We start from the raw sequence: 21,999 nt of genomic DNA on the forward strand, positions 1-21,999 counted from the left end.
GGCTCTGGTTGCTCAGGAATGGCTTTGCTCTGAACTTACCAGGTTGGTGCCAAAATATGATCTAACCTCTAATGGAAAACATTTGCCCAACTAATGAAATCCCTTTGACTGTTAGTTTCAAAACTTTTAGATTTCCCTCTGTTTTGGAATCCTTTTATTTCTTGTTGCTGCAGTCCAGCTCATGGGGTTGGAATGAGCCTCAGTGGTTGCTTAGCCCAATTCTCTGCACAGATGCTGAGTTTGGTTTTTCTAAGCTACTCCAAGCAGAATAGCATTCATCTCGAACTTGCTTAACCACCATGTCAGAAGAAAGATTTCCCACTTCAAGTGGAACCGCCTGTGGGGATGCAGCTCCATTTCATTCTCCTTACCCCGCAGTGTTGTCTCATGTAGTTGCAACCCAGAGTGCAGACTTGGAGCATAAGTAGCAATTTTGTTGGTGCATGAAGTAGAATAAATATGACTTTTGCTCTGCTGTGGTGACAGTAGTACAAACATGTTTCTCTCGGCAGATTAGATGGGGATGACTCACTTTGCTCAGTAAGGAGGTGGGTTTTTAGTCACTTATCTGCTGTCAGCTGTCTTCAGCATGCAGGGAGAGGCTTTTCCCTGTCTTTAACCTTTGTTTGTTCTTTGCTTAGATCTCTTGCAAGATCCTGCATTGCTCTGAACCAGTGATGCTCAACCTTTCTGCCCTGTGGGCCAGAATGCTAAAGCTGGGTTGCTTTGAGGGCTGGATCCAGCTGGTAGGTCTAGCAGCAGCCTGCAGTGAGGGCCCGATCTGGCTGCACAGAGCTTGGAAATTTGGCAGTGGGGGAGCAATGGTAGTGTTAATTGCCACCATTTTCCCCCCCCCCCAAATTTCCTGACCTGTGGGGGGGCCTCATGGGCTGGATGCCATGGCTCCATAAGCTTGATTTAGTCTGTGGGCTGGGGGTTGAGCATATTTGCTCTAAATGGCCAATCCGAGAGTGGTGTCCAAAAATATATACTAGTGCATGTAAAACAGGAGGCTGCATTGGTACCCAATAGGGCTGTGCAAAGCTTCAGTAGCTGATTCGATTTGGAGGAAATTCGGCTAATCTGGGGACCGAATCTCCTAATCGAATTGGGAGACCAAATAAAAGCACCGAATATATTCAAAGCATCCAAATCGATTCAGCTGATTCAGAGATTCGGCGGTAGACTAAACAGGCAGCTGACAGCTGCCTCCAGCTGATAAATCTGTTGGGGTTGGGGGGAGGGAAGGGACATGGGGAGGGAGAGATTGGGGCTGGGACAAGCTGCCCAGCTGGGGTGGAGGGCGTGTTACTTGGGGAGGCAGGCAGGGGGTACAGGGTGTGGCAGTGCTGGGAGTGGGGGCTCTGCCCTGCTGCTGGTTGTCCAGATTAGGGGCAGGATGCAGGCATGACTCGCTCCAGGCAGAAGGGGGCAAATGGCAACAGGGCATAGTCCCTTCTCCCAGTGCTGCCATGCCCGCAACCTGTGCCGCTTGTGCGAGCTGGCAAGCGGTGGCAGGGCAGAGCCCCCACTCCCAGTGCTGCCACTCCCATGACCTCTACCCCCTGTGCCAGCTGGCAATCGGTGATAGGGCAGAGCCCCCACTCCCAGTGCTGATGCAGGTAAAGCAGCACTGGGAGTGGGGGCTATGTCCTGCTGCTGCCTGGAGGGACCCCTGCCTGCATTGCACCCCCCACCCTGTGCCGGCTGGGCAAGTGGCAGCAAGGCAGAGCCCCTGCTGCTTCACCCGCTGGGGCAGAGGCAGGCACAGCCGCGGGAGAAGCCCCCATGGCTGCCCTGCCTGGCCCAGCCTCCTGCTACTTGTGGCAGAGCCCCACAAGGCAGTGGGGGTCCCCCTGCCCAGCACCCGCATGGCAGCTGTCGCATTGCATGGGTGCAGCATGGCTTAGCAGGGCACCACACGCTGTCTGGGAGCTGGGGTGGCTCCAGCAGTCATCCAGCCCCTGGCAGTGCTCAGCCCCAGCCACCCCAGCTCTCAGGCAGCATGCAGCACCCTGCCAAGCAACACTGCACCTCTGTCACGGGGCAGCTGATGCGCAGGTGCTGGGGCGGGGGGGTGGGATCCCTGCTGCCCCTCACTGCCCGGTACTGTGCATGGGGGCTCTGCCAGGAGTGTCCAGAGGCCCCAATTGCTGCTTCTGCAGCGGGTGAGTTAAAAAAAACAAAACAAAACAAAAAAACAACCCAAAACCCCCCAACCAAACAAACCCATAAAGTGCTGGGACTAGGCTGGGGCTGGGCAGGGCAGCCATGGGTGCTTCTCCGGTGGGCCTCCCCTGCCCTGCCCGGGGAGAGGTAGGCACAGGCAGAGGAGCCACGGCAGAACCTGCAGCCGCCTGGCTGTGCCTGCCTCTCCCCAGCCAATCCGAACCACCGAATCTCTTCAAATTGGTGCCGAATCTTCCAAAGCTGATTCAGCCAAATCAATTCAGGACAGTGATCCGAATCAAATACTTCCCTATTTGCGCAGGCCTAGTACCCAGTGTGCACTATGAGCCTGTGCTGGCTGCATGGAAAACTTCAGGTTATTCTGCACTTATACTTACCTCAACTTCTTTGATGGTCAAAAATACTTTTTTTTAAACTCTGTGTTCTGGCCTCTCCCATGATTTCCTTTTGCTGAGCTGGGAAATCCTTTTGGAAAGTCTTTGGACAGAGGTGGGAGTGGCCTGAGGGTGAAGCTAACATACAGAGGACACGGTACAGCAGAAACCAGATCTTTAATCTGCAACAAATTGCTGAATTAAGAACGAGCCACTCAGCTGTTTGCTGAGGTTTTTGTTTCAAAGGGGACTACTTCTGTGCTCAGGTGGAGCTTGTTAAGGATCCTCAGCAGCTGTTGGTTGCAGCTGCATATAAGCCCAGCTAGTTTGCTAACCCACATCTTTTCGGGGTTGCAAGGGACCTAACTCTGCAGGCTATCTAGATTCTACTGTATTTTTATTGTTTTTTTCCAGTTAGCTCTTACACTGCTGTCCACAGAACCATTTGAGGAGGGAGACATAATTGGTGACTCCGGCCAGCATTAGCGACTTGCTGTTCCCTAAAATGGGGCTTGCTCCGTATGTGAACACATGGGGTACTTCCTTCCAGATGAACGCTTCCTAAAGTCGCCTGTTTTCTGTCTAGTGCACTGGCTCTCAACCTTAGGCCTAAGGCACCCCTAAAGTGACTTAAGGCACCCCTCAGAAAATGCTGTGGCTTAGTTTTTTACTGATTTATTTATTTATTTATTTTTTTGGTGGTATAACAAAAAAAAAAATAGAGCAATTTGCAGGCTCTGAGCATAGGCGCTGGGAGAAAATATTATTTGGGGGGCTGGAGGAGTGTGCGGTGGGGGCGCTGGGTGCGACACTGCGGTGGCAGGGTGCATTGGTGGCACTGGAGTAGTGGAGCTGAGCATGTGTGTGGCGCTGGCTTGGCTACACACAGAGTGGCTCTGGGTGCTGTGGGACGGCAGTACCGTGGTGCTGCTGCTGTCGTCGCCTGCCGTGAAATTAGTTTGGGGGGGGGCTAAGCCCTGTTTGCCCCGGCCTTCTGTGCAATATCGGGTCAGTGTTTTAACACTATGGATTCTTACTGAAATCTCTGGGTTTATCTTGTCCATCATGGTTGCACACCTCACAGCGCTAAATATTGTGTGGCACCTTGTGACACCCTTGAAACGACCTCAAGGCACGCTGGCTGAGCATTTCTTGTCTAGTGCAGTGGTGCTCAGCCTTTTTTTTTTGTTCAGCGAACTGGATGGGCAATGCTTGTTCCCCTCGCGGACCAGATCCAGCCAGTGGACCCAATCTGGTGCCCATGGTAGGCTCAGCAGGGTGCCATTTAGCTGCGCAGAGGGGAAACAGGGCAGCCCAGCCCTGATCCAGCCACGGCAGGGTAGGGGGCTTGGCCTGGCTCCGGCCTGGCGGGAGGGGGGCCATGATCCAGCCCCAGTGGGAGGAAGTGAATGTGGCCCAGCTCCAACCTCTCTGGGTAGGAGGAAAGGGTAGAGGGGATGGCCCAGCCCTGAACCAGCTGCACAGTAGGGAGGATGTGTGGTCCAGCCCCACGGGGGGTGGAGGAAGAAGGGTGAATGGGTGGGCTGCGCAGGGACGAGGGTATGGCTCAGCTCCAGTTGGCTGTGGGGGAAGGGGGTTATGGGCTGTCTCTGACCCGCTGTGTTGGGGCTTGGGACTGGCAGTGGGGAGGGGTGTCAGTGTTAACTGCAGGCTGCATTTGGCCCAGGGACCGGAAGATGAGCACCCTGGTCTAGTGCATCGGTTGAAAGGAGCACTTGGAGGCTCTGCACAAGGTCTCGTTATGCTATGTGATGTATAGTGGTGTACAAAAGAGGTAGACTGCCTGAAAAATCTTGGACACCAGAGTTAAGAGGACTGGGAGGAAAAGTGTTTAGGGGAAATATGAATGCCCCAATTCAACCCTTGTTTCAGGCATCCGTTATGCTTGCTCTTTTCCTGGTACCTGCGTCTTGTATGCTTTCCACTGCTAAATGATAGAAACCACCTTAGCTTAAACCATGGATCCACATAAGTGCTTTCAGTGAAACTTTAATTTAATGCAAACACGCATGAAATTCCCTAGTGGTGTTACCCAAATATTGCACCATACTTGTTAATGGACAAGAACCTGAGAAGAAAACAAATCTGCATTGTCGTTTATGCTTAGAAAGAACAAGACATAGCGAAAAATAAATTAACTTCTGTTACCATTTAGTGACCCTGGGTGCTAACAACAATAGATGGGCAATTTGGGGGCAGGTGGACGGGGGGGACGGGACAAACAAAAACCCAGGTAGTCTTTTAATCACAGTTCATGCAACTAAGTCTGAGGTTTTATTTAAGACATGCCTGTTTTAAACCCTAAACAAGTTCAGGACTTTTTACTGGTCTTTAACAAGTCAGAACATGTTCAGTTTTTGGGTGATTGTAATCATGCATTAGGCAAAATGAACTCTTGACTGTTCAAAACGAGCTGATTTGGTATTAAAATGTTCTTTGTCTATAAGCTTACTACTCAAGAAGATGAAGTGGCTTGGGACTAGAATTTGACATGATTTGCAATTATGCCTGGTTTTCTGTTTCTTTCCAAAACTTTATAATCATTGCTGACATTTGATTTCTTATACCTGTATCACTAAAAGACCCAACAGTTGCATTATATTGCAGGGTTAAAGAACACAAAGCCAGTGCTGGAAGCAATCAGCTTCCCAAATTACTAGCTAAACACAACCTAGTCCAAGAGAATAGACTTGCAGGTCATATTTGCTGCAGCCAGTGGTTAAAATTCAGGTTCTCCGAGTGTTCTTCCTCCTAGTCCCTAGCTGCAGATATAGAGACTGTTTGCAGAAGCCTGTCAGCTGTTCAGGATGTTGCATGATGTTGTATCTCTATACCAAGTCCACATTTGTTCCTGGGCACAATTCGGAGAGCAGACTTGATCTCCAGAGCATGGTCTGTCATCCAAGATGATGTAATTCGCACCCCTGTTGGGAGCAGGCGTGCGCTGGACACATCTGGAGAAGGATTTGAGCTCAATTCCAATTTTGTAAATGGCAAGGAAGTAATTTATTACTGAAAAGTTAACTCCCTTTTTGTTTTTATCCCTTCCCTTTCTCCCCTTATAAAGGAATGTTGGTCATTAACTATTATAACATTTAATATTCTTATCTGCCATGCCTTTAGCAACTGAAAAATAAATGAGGTTCTATCGAGTTGTCAGCATCTGCATTTCCATTTCCTCTCCTTTCCTTTCTCTTAAATGAATTCCATGCTGGGACATCTGCCTTCTTAACACTGGTGTTTTTTAGTATTCATACGAACCAAAGACAGACTATTCCTGTCCATTTATCTGCCTTGGGTTGTGTTTTCTAAGTCAAGTTAGTGGTTGAGGATCTGTAGGACACTCCTCACCACCTCAGGTAAAAATGAGGGCTTTCAAGTTACGCTGAAATGTTTTGGGTAATTCCAGTGCTTCCCCTTCCGAGTGGAGAGGTAAAGATTTTTATTGTCTGTGGGTTTGGAAACACTTGCTGATCCCCCTCACCCCAAGCTGCTTTGATTTCAGCACAAGGAGACCATATATTAGCACTTAATTGTGTAGAATAATCCCGTCTAGTGTTAAGCGAAAGAACTCTGTCAACTTTTTGTCTTCTTTCTAGGGTCTGTCCTGGATATTATAAAGCACATTGTGGCAAAAGGAGAGCACAAGAATGGAGTCCTGGATGAACCTTGTATCGCTACGATTCTTAGGGAGGTGCTGGAGGGGCTGGAATACCTGCATAAGAACGGACAAATCCATAGGTACTTTTTTCCTTTCCATTTACACAAGTCCTTTCTATTACTGTGGAAGTGTCCACATCTGGAGTTATGTGGCAAGAGTGTTTGACGTGCAACTTAACTGGTTGTAAAAATGTATAAAGGGCTTGGCAGAAAGTAGGGAGATGGAAAAAATCCAGCGTGCCAAGGCAAAAGGGTATTGTTGAAATAGCATTTCCATAGTCTAGTTTGAGGGACAAGGAGAAATGATGTGGAACATTTGAGCACAAGAACCTGTTAAGTTGGAAACGTTGAATACTTGAGTTAAGAAATGCATTAAGGTTGGTTGTAGAATCTGAATTTAACTCCCTTCGTGCATAGGTATCATCATCATACAACACCAGTGCAGATAATATCTTCAGAGATTTGAGCTGTTAATGTCTAGCAAGCTGTCTACTAAGCATGTGGAAATAATGCTTAGTAGACAGCATTATTTCCACATGAGGAAAATAATGAGGGTTTTTAAATTTTTTGTAGGCTTAAAGTGGCCAAATTTGGGCTGACTTTTTTTTTTTTTTCCTCTCCTGTATGCCTTTGGACACCTCAGCTATTCAAAGCCAGGAATTTCATTTCACTGCAGTGAAACCTAATTCCTCCTAGTCTCATTCTTGGAAACAGCTAAGCTGTTGTGGCAAAAATATTTTTTTTGTAGGGGAAAAACATTCAGCTTGAGACAAACCCTGCCATGGCAAGCTTCCACCAAAATGGTTAAAATGTTAGCAGTGGAAAATAGGATCTTAATATAGATGTTGGGCAGTGTTAACAAGCACCATTGTCTGCCCTACCTATAAGTAAAAAAAAAATAAAAAAATAAAAAATTGCAATTTTGATGCATTTCAGTCTTATTTCGTATCATGCGTAGAAATGATTAAAGAAGTACAGGGTAACTTTCTCTCTCCCTGTAAACAAAGGATTAAAGGAAAACTCCTTGTGGTCTCTCATCTCCCTTTTTTTGTGATGGTCCAGTGGAGCTCTGTCTGGGCTTCAGGGCTGCTCCTGGTCATAGTTAGGTCAGCAAACATCTTACCCTCTCTTGGGGTTTAGGCTTCCATTTTCTTTAGAAACGGAATGAGGAGAGCATTAAGCGAATGTAACTTGCATTTGAAGACAATGAAATTATCTTCAATACACACTGAAAATAGTATATGAAGTTAGCAGCAGCAGCGATGCTCCAACTTCAGCAAACCATCTATGTCGGAAAGTGCACAGGGTCATGGTGTTGCTGCTTTTGAGGCATGATACTTTCTTTTTACGTCAGCTGGTAGCAAAGAGTTTATCAGAACTATCACTTGTATCAAAGAAGTACAAACATGGTAATTTATTCTACCCCACCAAATTATCTCTGCAAACTACTCTTTTGGTCAAATCGGCACCAGAACCAAAGAGCAATCCTGGAGTCCATACCTCGCACCATGAAAGAAAACTGTCCGGGTACAATTAGGAATGTAGTATGGGTAGAATGAATGCAGTTATCGTGTCTGAGTTGGACATTAGGCTTTTGGTAGAGCCTGGATCACTCTTTTAAACTCAGACTGATTTTTACGGGGGCTCGGGACCAGAGAAGGAAGAAGGCCCTGCTGTAGGTCTGCAGTAAGGACACGGGCTTACGTCCAGTAGCAGCACCTCTGGCTGTTCTTGATTGATGCCACACCTAATAATGTACCTTTCTGCCTGAGTGGGGGAAGCAAGGTACCACCTGGAAACCCTGCGTAGGGAAATCCTGCTGCTGACTCTTGCCCTGCAAACACTAGTCAGGGAGTTGGTGTTGCTTCCAGCTGAGGTGCTCGACCCTTGCTGCATGTAATAGAGCATGTCTGCTTTGCGCAGGGAGGCTCCTTGGACGGCCCTTTTTGGGGGGGGGAGGGGGGAGCCAAAAATGTGGTGATGGCTTCAGTGCTGTTTCCTTGTGTTTTTTATATTCTGTTTCTTATTAGCCCAAGCTAGGCCCAGGCTTCTCTATTAGAAAAAGTTTGATATTTATCTAAGATATTTTCCTCCAGCAGCTGTGTCCTGAGTGGGTAGGGTGCTAACCCGGGGCTTTGGAGACCTAGCTTAAATGACCAAAATCCCCCCGTGACCATGGAGGACCTTTTGTGGCTCTGTGCCTCAGTCCCACACTTTCTTTTTAATGTGGGAAATATCCTCATGGCATCCCAGAAAGGTGGAAGTGCTAAGTACATTAAACCCAGTGAGGGGCTTAGCTGTTAATGGTAATAACCATGTTAGTGCCAAAGGCTGTGCCTGCCTCTCCTGGCTCTGCTGTTACTGTGCATGTCTGGCAGCTCCACAGCTAGATTTTATTAAACCACATTTTAGATGCAGACTCTCCAGTTGCCTCTTGATTTGATCAAACTCATGCTTGGAGGCCCCATCCTCAGTACCTCTGAGCCTTGCACATAACTCATCCATCTGTAGTTGGCCATGTCTCCTGGCTGGCTGTCCTACCAATGCTATTTCCACTTGGCTCTGCACCCAGTCCTTCCTAGCTCGGAGATCCCCGTGGCCGCGAGTAACCCAAGCAATCTGACCAGGGTGCAGAGTGGGAACTGGGAAGTCCTTACAACCAGCCCCTGGGCTAAGGATTAAAGGCTGAATCCTGAAGCCTTTGTGTGCAGCAGTCCTGCAGGATGACACCCCGCAAAGCTTCCCCCTGAAGTCAAAGCAGCAAGATTAACCCATTTTATGACTCTGGAGAACAAGGCCACTCCCAGATAATGCTCTTACGAGTGACTGCAGCTGAACAACATGTAAAATATTTTTTAGCTCTCTGGCTTTGGACTCTGATTCCTTTGTATATTTGATCAGGTATTATTAGGTGTCCAGGAGGCTGATGGATGACTCTGTGCAACGTGTAACTAAAGCAAAAGTAACCCAAGAGTTTTTGATGCGACTGAACTTACAGTGACTTCGTCAAAGTGAAGTTTAAAGCTTTTTCAGGTGGTGTTTTTTATGGCAGTCCCACAAATGAATCATGCTTTTAAACTGCTACTAGGTCTCTCGCTCTCCCCTTCCTTATTTTTTTTATCTCTGAGTTTATCTTCTGTTCATGGTTAGCTGCTGCATAACTGAATATTTCAGTTTCTCCAAAGTAAATGATAAATTGCTAAATGCTCATATGTATCACGTGTAGAATAAGGCTTTATGGAATTCCCAAATCGGAGGGAAGCATTTTCTGATCAAATAATGTTTTCTTAATATGCAAAATTTTTAAATAATATTAGCCTTGCACTGGAGCCAGGCAGTGGTATGTTTAGGGAGTCTCTTGCTGGCATGCCTGTGGGGCAGTGGAGGCAATACCTTTTTTTCCTTGAGCTGCTTGTGCCCTCAAACAGAGCAATTATTTCTATCCTAGAAAATCCAGAACAACTTCCTTTCTGGCTGGATGGGAGAATTTGGGGTGGAGGCTGTGAAAGGTATACACGCTCTGGAGAGCTTGAAGAGACACTGGATTTAAAATGACTTTCAACAACCTCCTCCATATTACAGTAACAGAAATAAATCACTGCCGAACAACTGGCCCCATCTGTGAGCGGCGGCTAGATAACTTTGCCTTCTTCAGTGGACCGCAGCTGCCCAATAAACGGGGCAAATATTTTAATTATTGACGATAGACTTTCTTGGTGAAGGGCTTATGGATTAACGTGATGATGGACCTGGAAGTTTTTGGATAGAATACAGCTGCTCTCTGTGATTCAGGCTCAGTTTCCACGTAGCGAACTAATGCATGTAGTTTTTTGGACAGATGTTGCAATAAGACTGGATTCCAGTATGCTTACGATTGCTATGGAGACCGTCGAGTACTGTAATTCTTTTGTTTTAGTAACTGCATTGTAACGGGGCTTTTTTTCCCCTAATGCTACAAATTTGTCATAAGGAGTGTTTTGGGGAAAAAAAAGAGCAAGCCACTGGGAATTGGACAGCTTAAGGGATGGGTAATAGGATATGGAGCCTTTTATTTCTAATCGCCAGTTTGAACGTAGGCCAAGCCACTCGTGACTGAAAGCTAGCCATTCTGTAACTATATGAAATGGGCTGGTATCCTCCAAACCCCAGATTCTGGTGGGCGAGTGGTCCTGTATGAAAAGCTACTACAACTGGCACGTCTGCAGTCATTCTTGAGAGAGACACGAGAGTTTAGAAACTGTACTACCAGTTGCTCTAGGTCTGTGTTGAAGTATACTGCTGGATGATGTGTGGTGGGGTGGCTCTGTGGACAAGTAGACCATTGAGGCACTGGGGATTGATCGGGAAATTTCAGGGACCTTTACATTCGCAGAAAGGAGCCCGAGTTAAGTCCATCCCCTCCTAAGGCTGAGTAGTTTTGCAGCAAGAAGGGGGGGTGGAGAGACCCTTTTTGGTTAGTGCTTTATAGGGAGCTGAGGTCAGTTTATCTGCAAACTTCACAACCAAAATGATCAGGATATTTACTTTAATCCATATGCATTGGAAGTGGGAAGAACATTCCTAAGCAACAAAATGTTCAGTGCAATAATTCACTTGCTGACCAGCACGGCAGCCTGAGAGCCCTGGACCACTCTTGCACCTTGAAGGTGTATCTGATTGCTTTGTGCCGATATTGGGTCATATTGATGGCAAATCAGTGGTTTGACCTGGGGGCTGCATCTTGTGCTATCTCTTCTAGGAATTTACTTTAAATCAGGGCTGTTCATCTGGCAGCCCCAGAGAGGTTAGCCGGTGGGCATCCAGGCACTGTTCCCCACCATTGCAGGAGAGGAGCAGCATGGCCCACAGAGTTCAGGGAGCCCATGGCGAGTGGGCTGAGCGGACCCCCCATGGGGTGGGGAAAAGGGTAATGCAGGGAGTCACTTGCTTTGCGCTGTGGCCCCGTGGGGTGCAGGCACAATGCAGTGGGAGTGCGGAGGGTGCCTGCTGTGCAGTGTAGGGAGGCGCAGGTGATGCAGGGAGAGCCTGGGATTGGTCTCCCCCTGCAGGGTCAATAAGGGTTTAGTGCATACAATTGAATCCTACATTAGATCGCATCTAACGCGCGATCCATATGCGGCAAGACAGGAGGTGCGATTGTGTGGCTCATGCATTAGATCCCATTACATCTTTTACCTGCATGGGTAGAGGGGCCCTTGGATGCCTCGCTTGTGTATTTTGTTCTTTGCTTCAGACATTTATCGCCCATTTTGCTCCGAGAGCTGTGCTTGCAGCAGTATGAAAGTTGTGTTCATCTTGGGTGCATGCGTGGTCTTTGCTGGTGCCGTTGCATGGAAATTTTAAAAGCAAATAAATTTAGTTTAGTTTCCTTTATAGTCAGGAGTGGGGGGAAATGTGTTATGACAAGCAGGAAATAGTAATGAGGGCAGCTTTCAAAGCTGCTACGTATGTACAGCTCTGGTTGTCTGCTGGCAGGTGGTGGGGCTGTAGGTAGAGTGCACAATTTCACGTAAAAATAGTGGTGGCTTTCAGGTACTGCTGGGGTATTGCTAAATTTATTTGGTGTTGAAAGTTACCTTAAAATGACCTTCTCTATGCACCTCCCGAATCAGAGCCACCAATAGTTAGTTAATAGAGATGAAATACCTTCCAGTTCTTGATTTCGAATAAACTGAAGGTCTTGGCTTCTGTAATTCATACCTGCCCTATTTAAGGCACATCTCAACTTATCCCTGCTACATACGAGTCCTTCCACAATTCTTACAGAAGTATCCAACTAAATCCGTGGGTTATCTCCTTGCTCCTCTTCAGTGTAGAAAGTCTAAAAAGTGAATGCAAAAGTTTTAGGTGAATAATGCCTTTGTCTAGTAAAAAAAAAAAAAAAAAAAAAAATTGTTCTAGCCTTACTGTATCTTGTAATTACTTAATTGGAGAGCCCTAAAACCCAAAGGCATCTCATGTTCCTGAGCTATTTTGGCCAGTATTCCCTGCGGGATCTGTTTACTGGGCTGTAGTGTTTCCAGTGCAGGGGAAAAAATGGCATTTGTATTTATTCTGTCCGTGGCATAATTTGTTTCTAAGCAGGAAAAAGTGGTCTTGCCTCACTTACCCTACTTATTTAGCAACTTTTTTAAATATGCTTTAAATTTTGCAGCAAAAGCAGCTTTAGAGGGAAGGTGTAAATGTATAATAGTCCCTGCCATCTCTTAAAAATAGACGTTCTATAAACGTTTAAGAAAAGGACACTTCGCAGCTCATGAGCCCCTGGTCCTTGTGCCAGAGGGAGGAATTTAACAGGCAGTGGAAACCTGGAAGGTGGCCCTGGGATAAGATTGGATGCAGTCATCCTTTGAACCACCCATTTACAGGTCTCTTCACAGGCAGCCACAGCAAAGATTATAAAAAGTCAGAACTTCCTTCCTATCTGAGCGGTTTGGCTAGGCCAAGTGCTATCTACTTCCAACTTTGGGGGAAGGAAGTTGACCTGGAAGGGCTGCTACTTCTCCCTCCTGATCCCATCTTTCCTGCATATTACAGCTCTTCTCTGCAGTGTATTGAAAATGTGAGAGGCCAAGAAGTGACAAAATGGCAATAGGTGGTGTTATATTTGGGATATCCCCAAAGGCTGTAAACAGGTCTGGGTTTCTTTTTTGGAAGGCAAGGACTGAGCACTTCCTTCAGCCATCTCAGACTGAGCCCTGTATTACTAGGCACTTCCAAAAATCTCAGCCAAGAGCTTTGATGGTCTGACATGCTGTGTGGTTTCTGAAATGATGGGAAAAGTGCCGATACTCCTCCTTCCAGGTGAGGGAAGTAACTTGCTCGGTGTCTACTTGATTCTTCCTCTGAGACTGAGGTTCATGGCATTGCGCACACACGTCTTCCAAATCAGGGTGCTGTAGTCCCATGAGATCCTGCATATTCTGGATGGTTTCTGTTCCTAATGTTATTCTCTGGTTGCCGGATTTCTTTCTACCACTTCTGATTCCATCCCGTTCCTGCAGGATATCTGTTACTTGGTTACATGAAAAATAACATTTTTTTCTTTGTGTAATTGAATACATGAGGAAACTGAAGCAAGCCTATTTAAACACAATGGGGGCAACTGCTTAGCTCTGTCTCCTGCATCTCTGTGGTTCATTCCTGCATTTTATCACTCCTTAAAATGAACTTGTGTTGCCTGTTCTCATGCATCTGGTTTTTAATCTTCCCTGGCTGTTTTGCACTTTCCTTCTGTCATATTTACGACACCTCCCATTTTGATGTTTCTCTTCATTTATCAAGATGTAGTTTCTTTCTTTGGCCAAGAAGCGATTTTTGTATTCATTGGTTTTTTCCTGTTACTTCCTTTTCCTAAGCTGTTGCATGATCTGACATGCACATACATCAGGAAAGCCTTTTAAATGAGGGTATAAGAGTGCAGTGATGCAGAATGTGTCATCATTATTGCTACATCCCAGCTATCCTATTGTATACACGGCGGCACTAAGGTGCATGGTTGACAGCCCGGAGGTCGCAAGTTCGAGGCCGCAGCAGAAGTGCTCACAGTGCTGATCCTGTCCTGTCAGATATCTGCGAATTCTGCTAAATACCTTGTCACAAGGACAAGGACATGAGACGGAAGGAAGGAAGGACCATGTACGTAGCTTAAATAATGATGACATGAAGCATCCAAGTGAGACCAAGTTCAAGCCTGGATTCTCTCATCCATTATAACTGACTGTCGGAGGCTGCGCTTTGCAAAGATATCTGGGCCTCTGGAGGTGAGGAACAGACCTTGCGACTCCACTGTATGCACTGCTTGTTGATTTATGTAACAGCTGTTAAAGGAGCTTTGTGCTCAACCTCCGTTGAAATTACGATAGGGGAAGCGAGATCCGGAAACGAAGAATTCAATGGTTGAACACACCAGAGAAAATCCCCAGTCCGTTTCTGGCATCTGTATGTGGATGTGAAATTTCTCCTCTCCAGGGGAACACCATTTTATTTTAAGTAGCCTGATTTATTCCAGTAGGCTGTTAACGATGAAAATGTCTGATGTTCTTCCCCTTTCCTCTCCCCTCCCTGCATCTCGGTGGCAGCTGTGTACTGATACAGAGCACTGCTTTTCAACCAAGTATGTCTTGTGTGCCCTCGGTGAGAATACCGTAACCGGTTTTATGGAGCAAGCGGGGTGCCAAGGGTTGGAGCACCTTGCTCTGAGCTCACAAACTGTCGGTATCGGAGCTGGGGATAAAAAAGGGAAGAATTTAGATTCTGCAGGAAGTCCCTGAATGCGAGTGGTGAAATTGTGGTGTTTTGTCCTCCTCCTTCCTGTTGCCCTGACCTATCCCTCGAGCCCATGCAATCGCTTTGCACTGGAGTTGCTGATGCACTTTGCACTGTTCATGCACGATGCCGCTGGGTGCATCCCTTTGGCTCATCAGCCAGGAGCGACATTTGCACTTCGAATTATTGTCCGGTGCCTACCACTTTTACTAGAATAGTTGGGCAACCTTACCACTTGGAGTTACTTGAATAATCCTGAGATAGTAGCATTGTGCATTTTGGGGTGTATTTTGGTACGGCTTCAGGAGCTTTGCTTGGTGGTTCTTTCCTTTTATTTTTTTTAATAAGCAAAGAAATTGTGACTTGAGACCTTGTATTATTTTTAGATATAATAACCAACAGCCACTTTCCATTTAATCTTATTTTCCTTTTCCAGATTTCCATAACATCTGTCCATTATTCTCAGCATTCTGGTAGACTGAAAAGCCTCCTGTACTGAAACTGTGCACTTAATAACCACTTAATAGAGTTGACTGTGATAGTATCCAAACTCTTGGTAAAGTACGAGAGAGAAAACAGTTGCATAACCCAGCATGGATCCACTGAAGGAGGCTTTGTATTTCAGCTAAAATAAACCATGATAACGGATTTAATTTCTTGTGTCCCCTCTTTCTGGGGTTAGGGCCTGCCTTTGGAGGGAGGGTGGGCTTGAGCATGGCCTCTGACCAGTCTCTTCTCTCCCTACCTACTGTGATCTGGAGTGGGAGGAAGAAAAATGTTTTATTTGTCTACAGAGCCTGCTTTGTTGCAAGTTAAGAAGCCTTTCCAGTATGTTTAGACTCTTATACAAGGTGCGAATTATGGGGGAGCTCATAAGAGACAAGAGCCCCATTGTAAGATTTAAAAATTGTAACGGGGAGTAGGGGAGTCTCCAATCAGATTGCTCCTTCCAATGAACTGGTTTAATTTTTTTTTGCAGGCCCCCTCCATGAGTCAAAGCATAATTCAAACCCTACTCTTACGTGCTTGTGTAACAGACTGAAACTAATAGTAAAAAGGGCTGAATGGGATCTTGACAGATGTAGTCCATCCCCATATCCCCCAGGTAGGAGCAACTATGCCTAAACTGTTCCTGACAGATACTGGTCTAACCTGTTCTTAATCAATGTTGGAGATTCCCCAACATCCCTAGATAATCTGTTCCGGTGCTTAATTGTTAAAAAGCCTTTTTTCCCTTACTTACAACTTTAATCTTCCTTGTTGCAGCCCATTATTTCTTGCCCTATCCCCAGAGCGTATGGAGAACAGTTTATAACATTCCTCTTTGTAGTAACCTTTGACATTTTAGATGACTGTTATGTCTCCCCTTAATTTCTTTCTTTAGACTAAACAACCCAATGTTTTTCGCCTTTCCTTATCTTTAAGGAAAGGTTTGCTAGGTCTTTGAACATTTTTGTTGCTTTTTCTCTGGGCTTTGTCTCCATTTGGCTCATGTTTCTTGAAGCATGATGTAGTACTTTGCTCTTTTTTGCAATAAAGTATTTCATGCTCTTTCAGACCACTTCACCTGTTTGTCAAGATCCATTTTGGTTTCTAATCCTGTCCTCCAAAGTACTTTGTAACCTAACCCCTCTCCAGTGGTATTACTGTACTTATTCAATTCCAAGACAAAGAAAGTTTTCCCCTCCCGGCATATAACACTGGGTATGGGGGAGAAACCCCTTGTCTTGGAAGCAAGGGGCGTGACCGCTCCAGCCCCAGCTACACTGCCCATTCAGAGCTGCTGCTGCTGCTACTAGGCTAGACTGGAGCCAGAGCTACAAGCCCTAGGCTTGAGGATTGGGGGCAGGCAGTGGTGCAGAGGCTGTGTGGTGGGGGAGATGGGAGGAGAGAAGGTGGTAGGGGAGCAGGCAGCAGGAGCGGGTAAGTTGGAAGGCAGGTGACAGGGAGCAAGAGGCAGGGGAGCAAGGGGTAAGAATCGAGCTTCTTGATCCTAGTGCCTGCTCCCTTGTTACTGCCTACCCCCTTGTTACTGTTTTCCCTGCTGCAGCAGTGAGGGGGACAGATTTAAAATGAGTCTCCAATAATTAAGTGCTAGGCATGGAAAATTTATAACGAATTTATGAATTTATTGATGCCTAGAATCTAGTTATTGGGGGGTCATCCTAAATGCAGGGTTGTCTTGGATTCAGGGAAATACGATATCTGCAAATTGAGTAAGTGTGCTCTTGATTACATTGGTCAAGTCCATTAATGAGCATATTGATTACTACAGGATCAGGACAAATGTGGAACCCATTGATGCATCCTTACAGTCTGAGGGGGGGAAATGTTAATAATTACTTCTTGAGTGTGGTTTTCCAATCGGGTGTGTATTCCCTTTTTCCAGTGGTGTTCTCCAGACCACATTTTGCTAGTTTGCTTACCAGAATGTCATGGGAGAGAGCATCAGAAACTTTACCAGTATTCAGACGCATCACATCTACTGTTTCATTTTTATCCCTGAAGCTTGTTGCCTGTCATAGAAGGAAATTAAATTGATTTGATATTTCTTGTCATTGACAGATCTGTTGGCTATAATTTACTACTGCATTGCTTTCCAAGATTGCTCAGTATCTTTCCAGGAATTGAGGGCAGCCTGACTGAGGTGCTGTTCCCTACTTCTTCCTTTTCTCCCTTTTCTGAGGCATAATGTCTGTCCTTTTCCCAGTCTTCTGCAATCTCACCTGTCTTCTAAGAGTTCTCAAGGAGACTTACTAGTAGCTCTGAGATTTACTTTAACTAGTTCTCCCTAATTCCTTGTTCTCGGAGGATGTTCAACAGATTTGAAAAGAGCTTGCTTCTCTAAGCAGTTTCTCATGTGCAGAAAATCATAGAAAATGAGGGTTGGAAGAGACCTCAGGAGGTTGCACCTAGTCCAGCCCCCTCCTGAAAGCAGGACCAGCCCCAGCTAGATCATCCCAGCCAAGGCTTTGCCTAGTCAGGTCTTAAACAGCTCCAAGGATGGAGAGTCCACCACCTCCCTGGGTAGTCCATTCCAGTGCTTTACTGCCTACCCTTCTTGGGTGGCTTTTTCCTAATCTAAACTTCCCTTTCTGCAACTTGAGTGACGTTTCTGGAGCCCACTGAAGCCGCACTTTCAGACTGAAATTGAGGCTTTCACCCAGTTTTGGGCTCACAACCTGCCTGTTAACTAACTCAGCAACCAGCCCGCTGAGCCACAAGATGACCGACAATGTTGCTCCTTCATGATCCATCTGGTGTGTTTTCTGTTTTCTCTTCTGAATTTTGACCCCTTGGGGACTGCATGGGTTTTGTTGTTTTTTTTTTTAAGCTTTTCATTGCAATCGTATGGCTGTAACTATTTTAAGATTTAAAAATAGAGATTCTTACCTATTTGTGTGACTCAGGAAGTGGAGCGTTAAGAACATTACCCATTATTGTGAGATTCATGATAAAATCAAAAGTTGGCTGCCTTGAATATAAATCTTTCTAGGCTCAGATCTTTAACTGTGTTTGAGAAATAACTAGTGTAATGGTGGTTTCTTTGGACCTTATAAATCCTGAGCATCTGCTTGACCAGCTCCTTGCCATAATTCAGAGCATTCTGGCTGCTGTAGTTGTGATGGCTGCTAACAGGCCCAAGTGCCTACTAAGGTAGGTAGCCATCAGTAGAAAATAAAGGAAGTCGAGGCCATGTCCCATTGCTCATATTTGCAGTCAAAGTGGGGATCTGTGTGTTGCTAATACTGGCTCTCGGCCATTGGAGGATCTCTCCATGTTTTTGGGAGAGTCCCCTTGTCCAGCTGCAGTGTCAAGATCATCAGGATAACACCCAGCAGCAACATCTCATCCGAGCATTTGAAACGTAAAGCTTGCACCAGTAGAACTGAAATGGACCTCCTCCCAGGATACTCTTCTTATGTTTCCCTTACAGGACCCAGCATTTTAATGCTTTCACCACCTTTTCAAAACAGACACAAATTTTAATCCTGCCACTGTACATACCCCCTGGGGAGGTATGGGGGCCCCCCCCCTTTGTACAATGGGTAGATGCGGGCTGCCTGCTGTGGCCTTGGGCCTCTCTGCTCTGTTGCCTTTGCCCCAGGAGTCCTGCACCGGCCACATGTTGTCCGCCTGCCCTGCAGGAGTGGGAGCGGCAAATTGTGCTTCCCACTACCAGGTGGGCAGGGGCTGCACAGCTGATGAATGGCTCCTGGGGCAAAAGCAGCAGAGTGGAGATCCCTGAGCCCATAGCAGGCAGCCCATGTCTACCCTTGCCCCCGCTTGGCTCCGGTCCACTTCAGAGCATCCCTGCACTTAATGGTGGTGGTGACACTTGAACTAAAACTCATTTGATGAGCTTTAGTTCAAGTGTCCCTACCGCCATTTTTAAGGGTCGGGATGCTGATCCCCAGACTAGCTGCCCACGGCTCTGTCCCACTCCCTGCCCCGGCCCCAGGTCCCATGCACTAGCCTTGGGGGCAGTGTCCACAGCCCCTGCCTCAAGAAAATGCCAAGAAAATCTTTATTGGTGCACCCGAAATATGAACTCACAATATATACTAATCCAAATGACTTCTTGTGGCCAAACCTTATTTCTCTGCATGGTTTGTACAGCATAAGCCTACTTTGCAAACAGCAGTTGTATCTCAAACACTGGACCCTTGCTGCCTATAACCAGACTCTCTTTCGGCTTTTGAGGCTAAAGGCGAAAGAGGTAATACAGGGGAAAACATAATATTGGAACAAGATGAATGTTTGCTTGGTAGCAGAGACAGAGAATAACTTGTTCTGTTGTGCAACACAGACAAATTGCTTCACATACTTTTAATTAACTGCGGATAGAAATGTTGTACTGGCAACAGTTGGCAAATTGCTTGGAATAGTGTTGACTGCCGCAGTTGGTCGTATTCAATGCAAGTGTTTTTTGAAGGTATTTATTACCATTAGAAGAAATAATAGTCCTTGTATCTTATTGCACCCTTTTTTAAAAATAAAACTTGGCAGGGTTAACTGTGCCTTCCTCATGCCAAATTATGCACCCTAGAGGTCAGCCAGGGAAAAATGATTGTTACAGCTGATGTAAATCATGCTTCTTGGGCCGATTGGCTCAAGGCTGCGTTGACAGCCGGTCCTGCATCCTAAAGGCATAGAGAGCATTTTGGGCAGACAGGCAGCACACAGCCAGAGTTCCCATGATTCGAAGGAAGCAAACTGAGTTTGTGTTACTTCTGTGGTAGATTACAAAAGCCTTGGGATGTCACGAGGTGCTCCTAGAAGACTATGAGGAACAAATTCTCCTCTGTGGATAAGCCTCTGTCTATCCAGGTTGCTTGTTTATACTGCATTTTTAGTGGCCTTAGCTCAGGATTTCCAGGACATGCCTGCCCAACTTCTTACTCCCGCCCCGCCCAGATACAGGCAAGGTTAATTCTTTTTAGCTCCCAAAGACAATTGCTCCTTAACTAAGAGCTGAGTGTGTTTAAACTACTTTATTGATTTTTATACTGCTTTGCATTTCTTGATAATGCTTTGCCCGCACACTTTAATGTTTTAAGTTTAACTAGCTTTACAGGTAAATGGGGCTTCTGCAGCATGATCCTCGATTTAGCAGCTATTGGTGGCCTGGTGTCCTCTGGTCTGGGAACATGCTGTTGCTGGGCAAGGAGGGTGAGTAGGAACTTCATCGCTCTTAGGCGCTTTCAGCCCATGATCCCAGCCAGTTTTCCGGAAGCAATAAACCAGCAGGGAGCATTCCAGCTTTATCTGAAAGAAGTTTCACCAGGGAGTTAAGGTGGAGCAAAGCCTGCTTTGCAGCAGAGGAGGCATAAGCTGTTTGTGACCAATCCTTTATGGTAACATAGGGGGGGGAAAGGGGGTTGGAGGGAAGCCTGTATCAAGAAGTGGGATTTTGCCTAGCAAAATTCAAGCACTTGTGCAGCACAGAGGTCACAGCCAAACAGCATTGCCTCTGTGGTCTCTCATGCTGCTCCTGTCTGCTGTTGTCTTATGCTTAGACCAGTGATAGTCAGCTGGGTACCCCGATACCTTAGGAATCCATGAGATCCTTTTAAGGGTGCCGCAGGTTGCGAGGAGGTGTAAGTGCTCACTGAGTGCAGAGGGAAAAGCACTGTAATAAATTAGACTGTGAAATGGGGTGGCGTGGGGCTGGAGTCTAAAAAGGTTGAGAACCGCTGACTTAGGCTGTGAACCTAGTGGTGCCAGAGGCCCTCTCTTTGTACAGTGCCTGGCGTATTGTGGCCTGCAAGCATTGCAATAATACAAATAACCATGTAGGACTGAGTGACCCTGGGAGGCAAACCTGTGGGGAATGCAGGTGGGCGAGTTCCTGCACACCCTATGCTCATGTCACCTGGGACTCCATTTACTTTGAAGCAACTCCGTGCTTTGTGGGACTAGTTGGCTACTGCTTTGTATTTAAGGGCATAGACTCATATAAAATGAGGGCTGGAAGGGATCTCATGAGGTCACATCTAGCCCAGTCCCCTGCTCAAAGGAGGACAGTCCCCATCTAGATCATCCCAGATAAGGCTTTGTCTACCCAAGTCTTAAAAACCTCCAAGGATGGAGCTTCCACCACCTCTCTGGGTAACCTGTTCCAGTGTTTTACTCCCCTCCTAGTGAGAAAGTTCTTTCTAATATCTAACCTAAACTTCCCTTGCCGCAATTTGTCTACACTATGCCCCAGGGCTCCTTGGGGAGGGCTCCCGTCTTGCACACCTACCCTCCTGCTTCCCCATGCACATGTCAAACCTAGAAAGAAGGCAGCAAGGCTTCTCCAGGGCATCGCTGCTGCTGCTCTCGGCTCCGTCTGTCCCCACAATGCCCCTGGTGTCACTTCTCCATTTTGTTCCCTAGTTTGGCTCATGCAAGTTGGACTGGATGGGCAGGACCATGAGAGATGACCCTCAACCTGAAAGTGCAGGGCAGGCAGTGTGGACAAAGCCTTAGGATTTCTCCTTACTTACCCCATCATATCAGCTGTGATTAATGCAGGGGACACTACCTACCCCCCTGTTCTCCCTTGGAAAAGCTTCTGAAGCATAACAGAGAAGAAAACCCCTGTGTTTGTCCTGGAGAGGACCCAGGCTCTCCTCCTCATTACGACACAATGCAAAGAAAAATATCACTCTTTATTTTTGGGAACGAGCTCATGGATGCCAGGGAGGGAGCAAGAGGGGGCTGGTGGAAAAGGGGCCAAGGGGCCGTCAGCTTCTTTTTCCTCCATTGACAAGTAAATTGTTCGCTTTGAGCTCTGTGTTTTGTATTTGCAATGTGAATAATTACTGATCTCATGGTAACTTGGAGGCACTTCCTGTTTCCAAGGTAATAGCTGTACCCCGGGCTGGATAAACGGTGAAGAATTTATTAGTGCAGGATATGGCTATTAGCGTGTTAATAGGAAGTGCCTTTCAATTATTATACTTGGCAATAGCCATATCGTGGAGCACTGAACTCCTCG

At 46.4% G+C, this 21,999-nt stretch overlaps 1 protein-coding gene across 1 annotated transcript in view; it reads left to right on the forward strand.

The window, feature by feature from the left end:
• OXSR1 (oxidative stress responsive 1) overlaps nucleotides 1-21,999 on the forward strand; it is a 100,482-nt gene that overhangs the window by 31,081 nt on the left and 47,402 nt on the right. The window contains exon 3 of the mRNA XM_025203374.1: nucleotides 6,185-6,326. Coding sequence (XP_025059159.1) covers nucleotides 6,185-6,326 — 142 coding nt within the window. The remainder of the gene's footprint in view (nucleotides 1-6,184; nucleotides 6,327-21,999) is intronic.

This window comes from Alligator sinensis, unplaced genomic scaffold (assembly GCF_000455745.1).
Source record: "Alligator sinensis unplaced genomic scaffold, ASM45574v1 scaffold885_1, whole genome shotgun sequence".
Lineage (NCBI taxonomy): Eukaryota > Metazoa > Chordata > Crocodylia > Alligatoridae > Alligator > Alligator sinensis.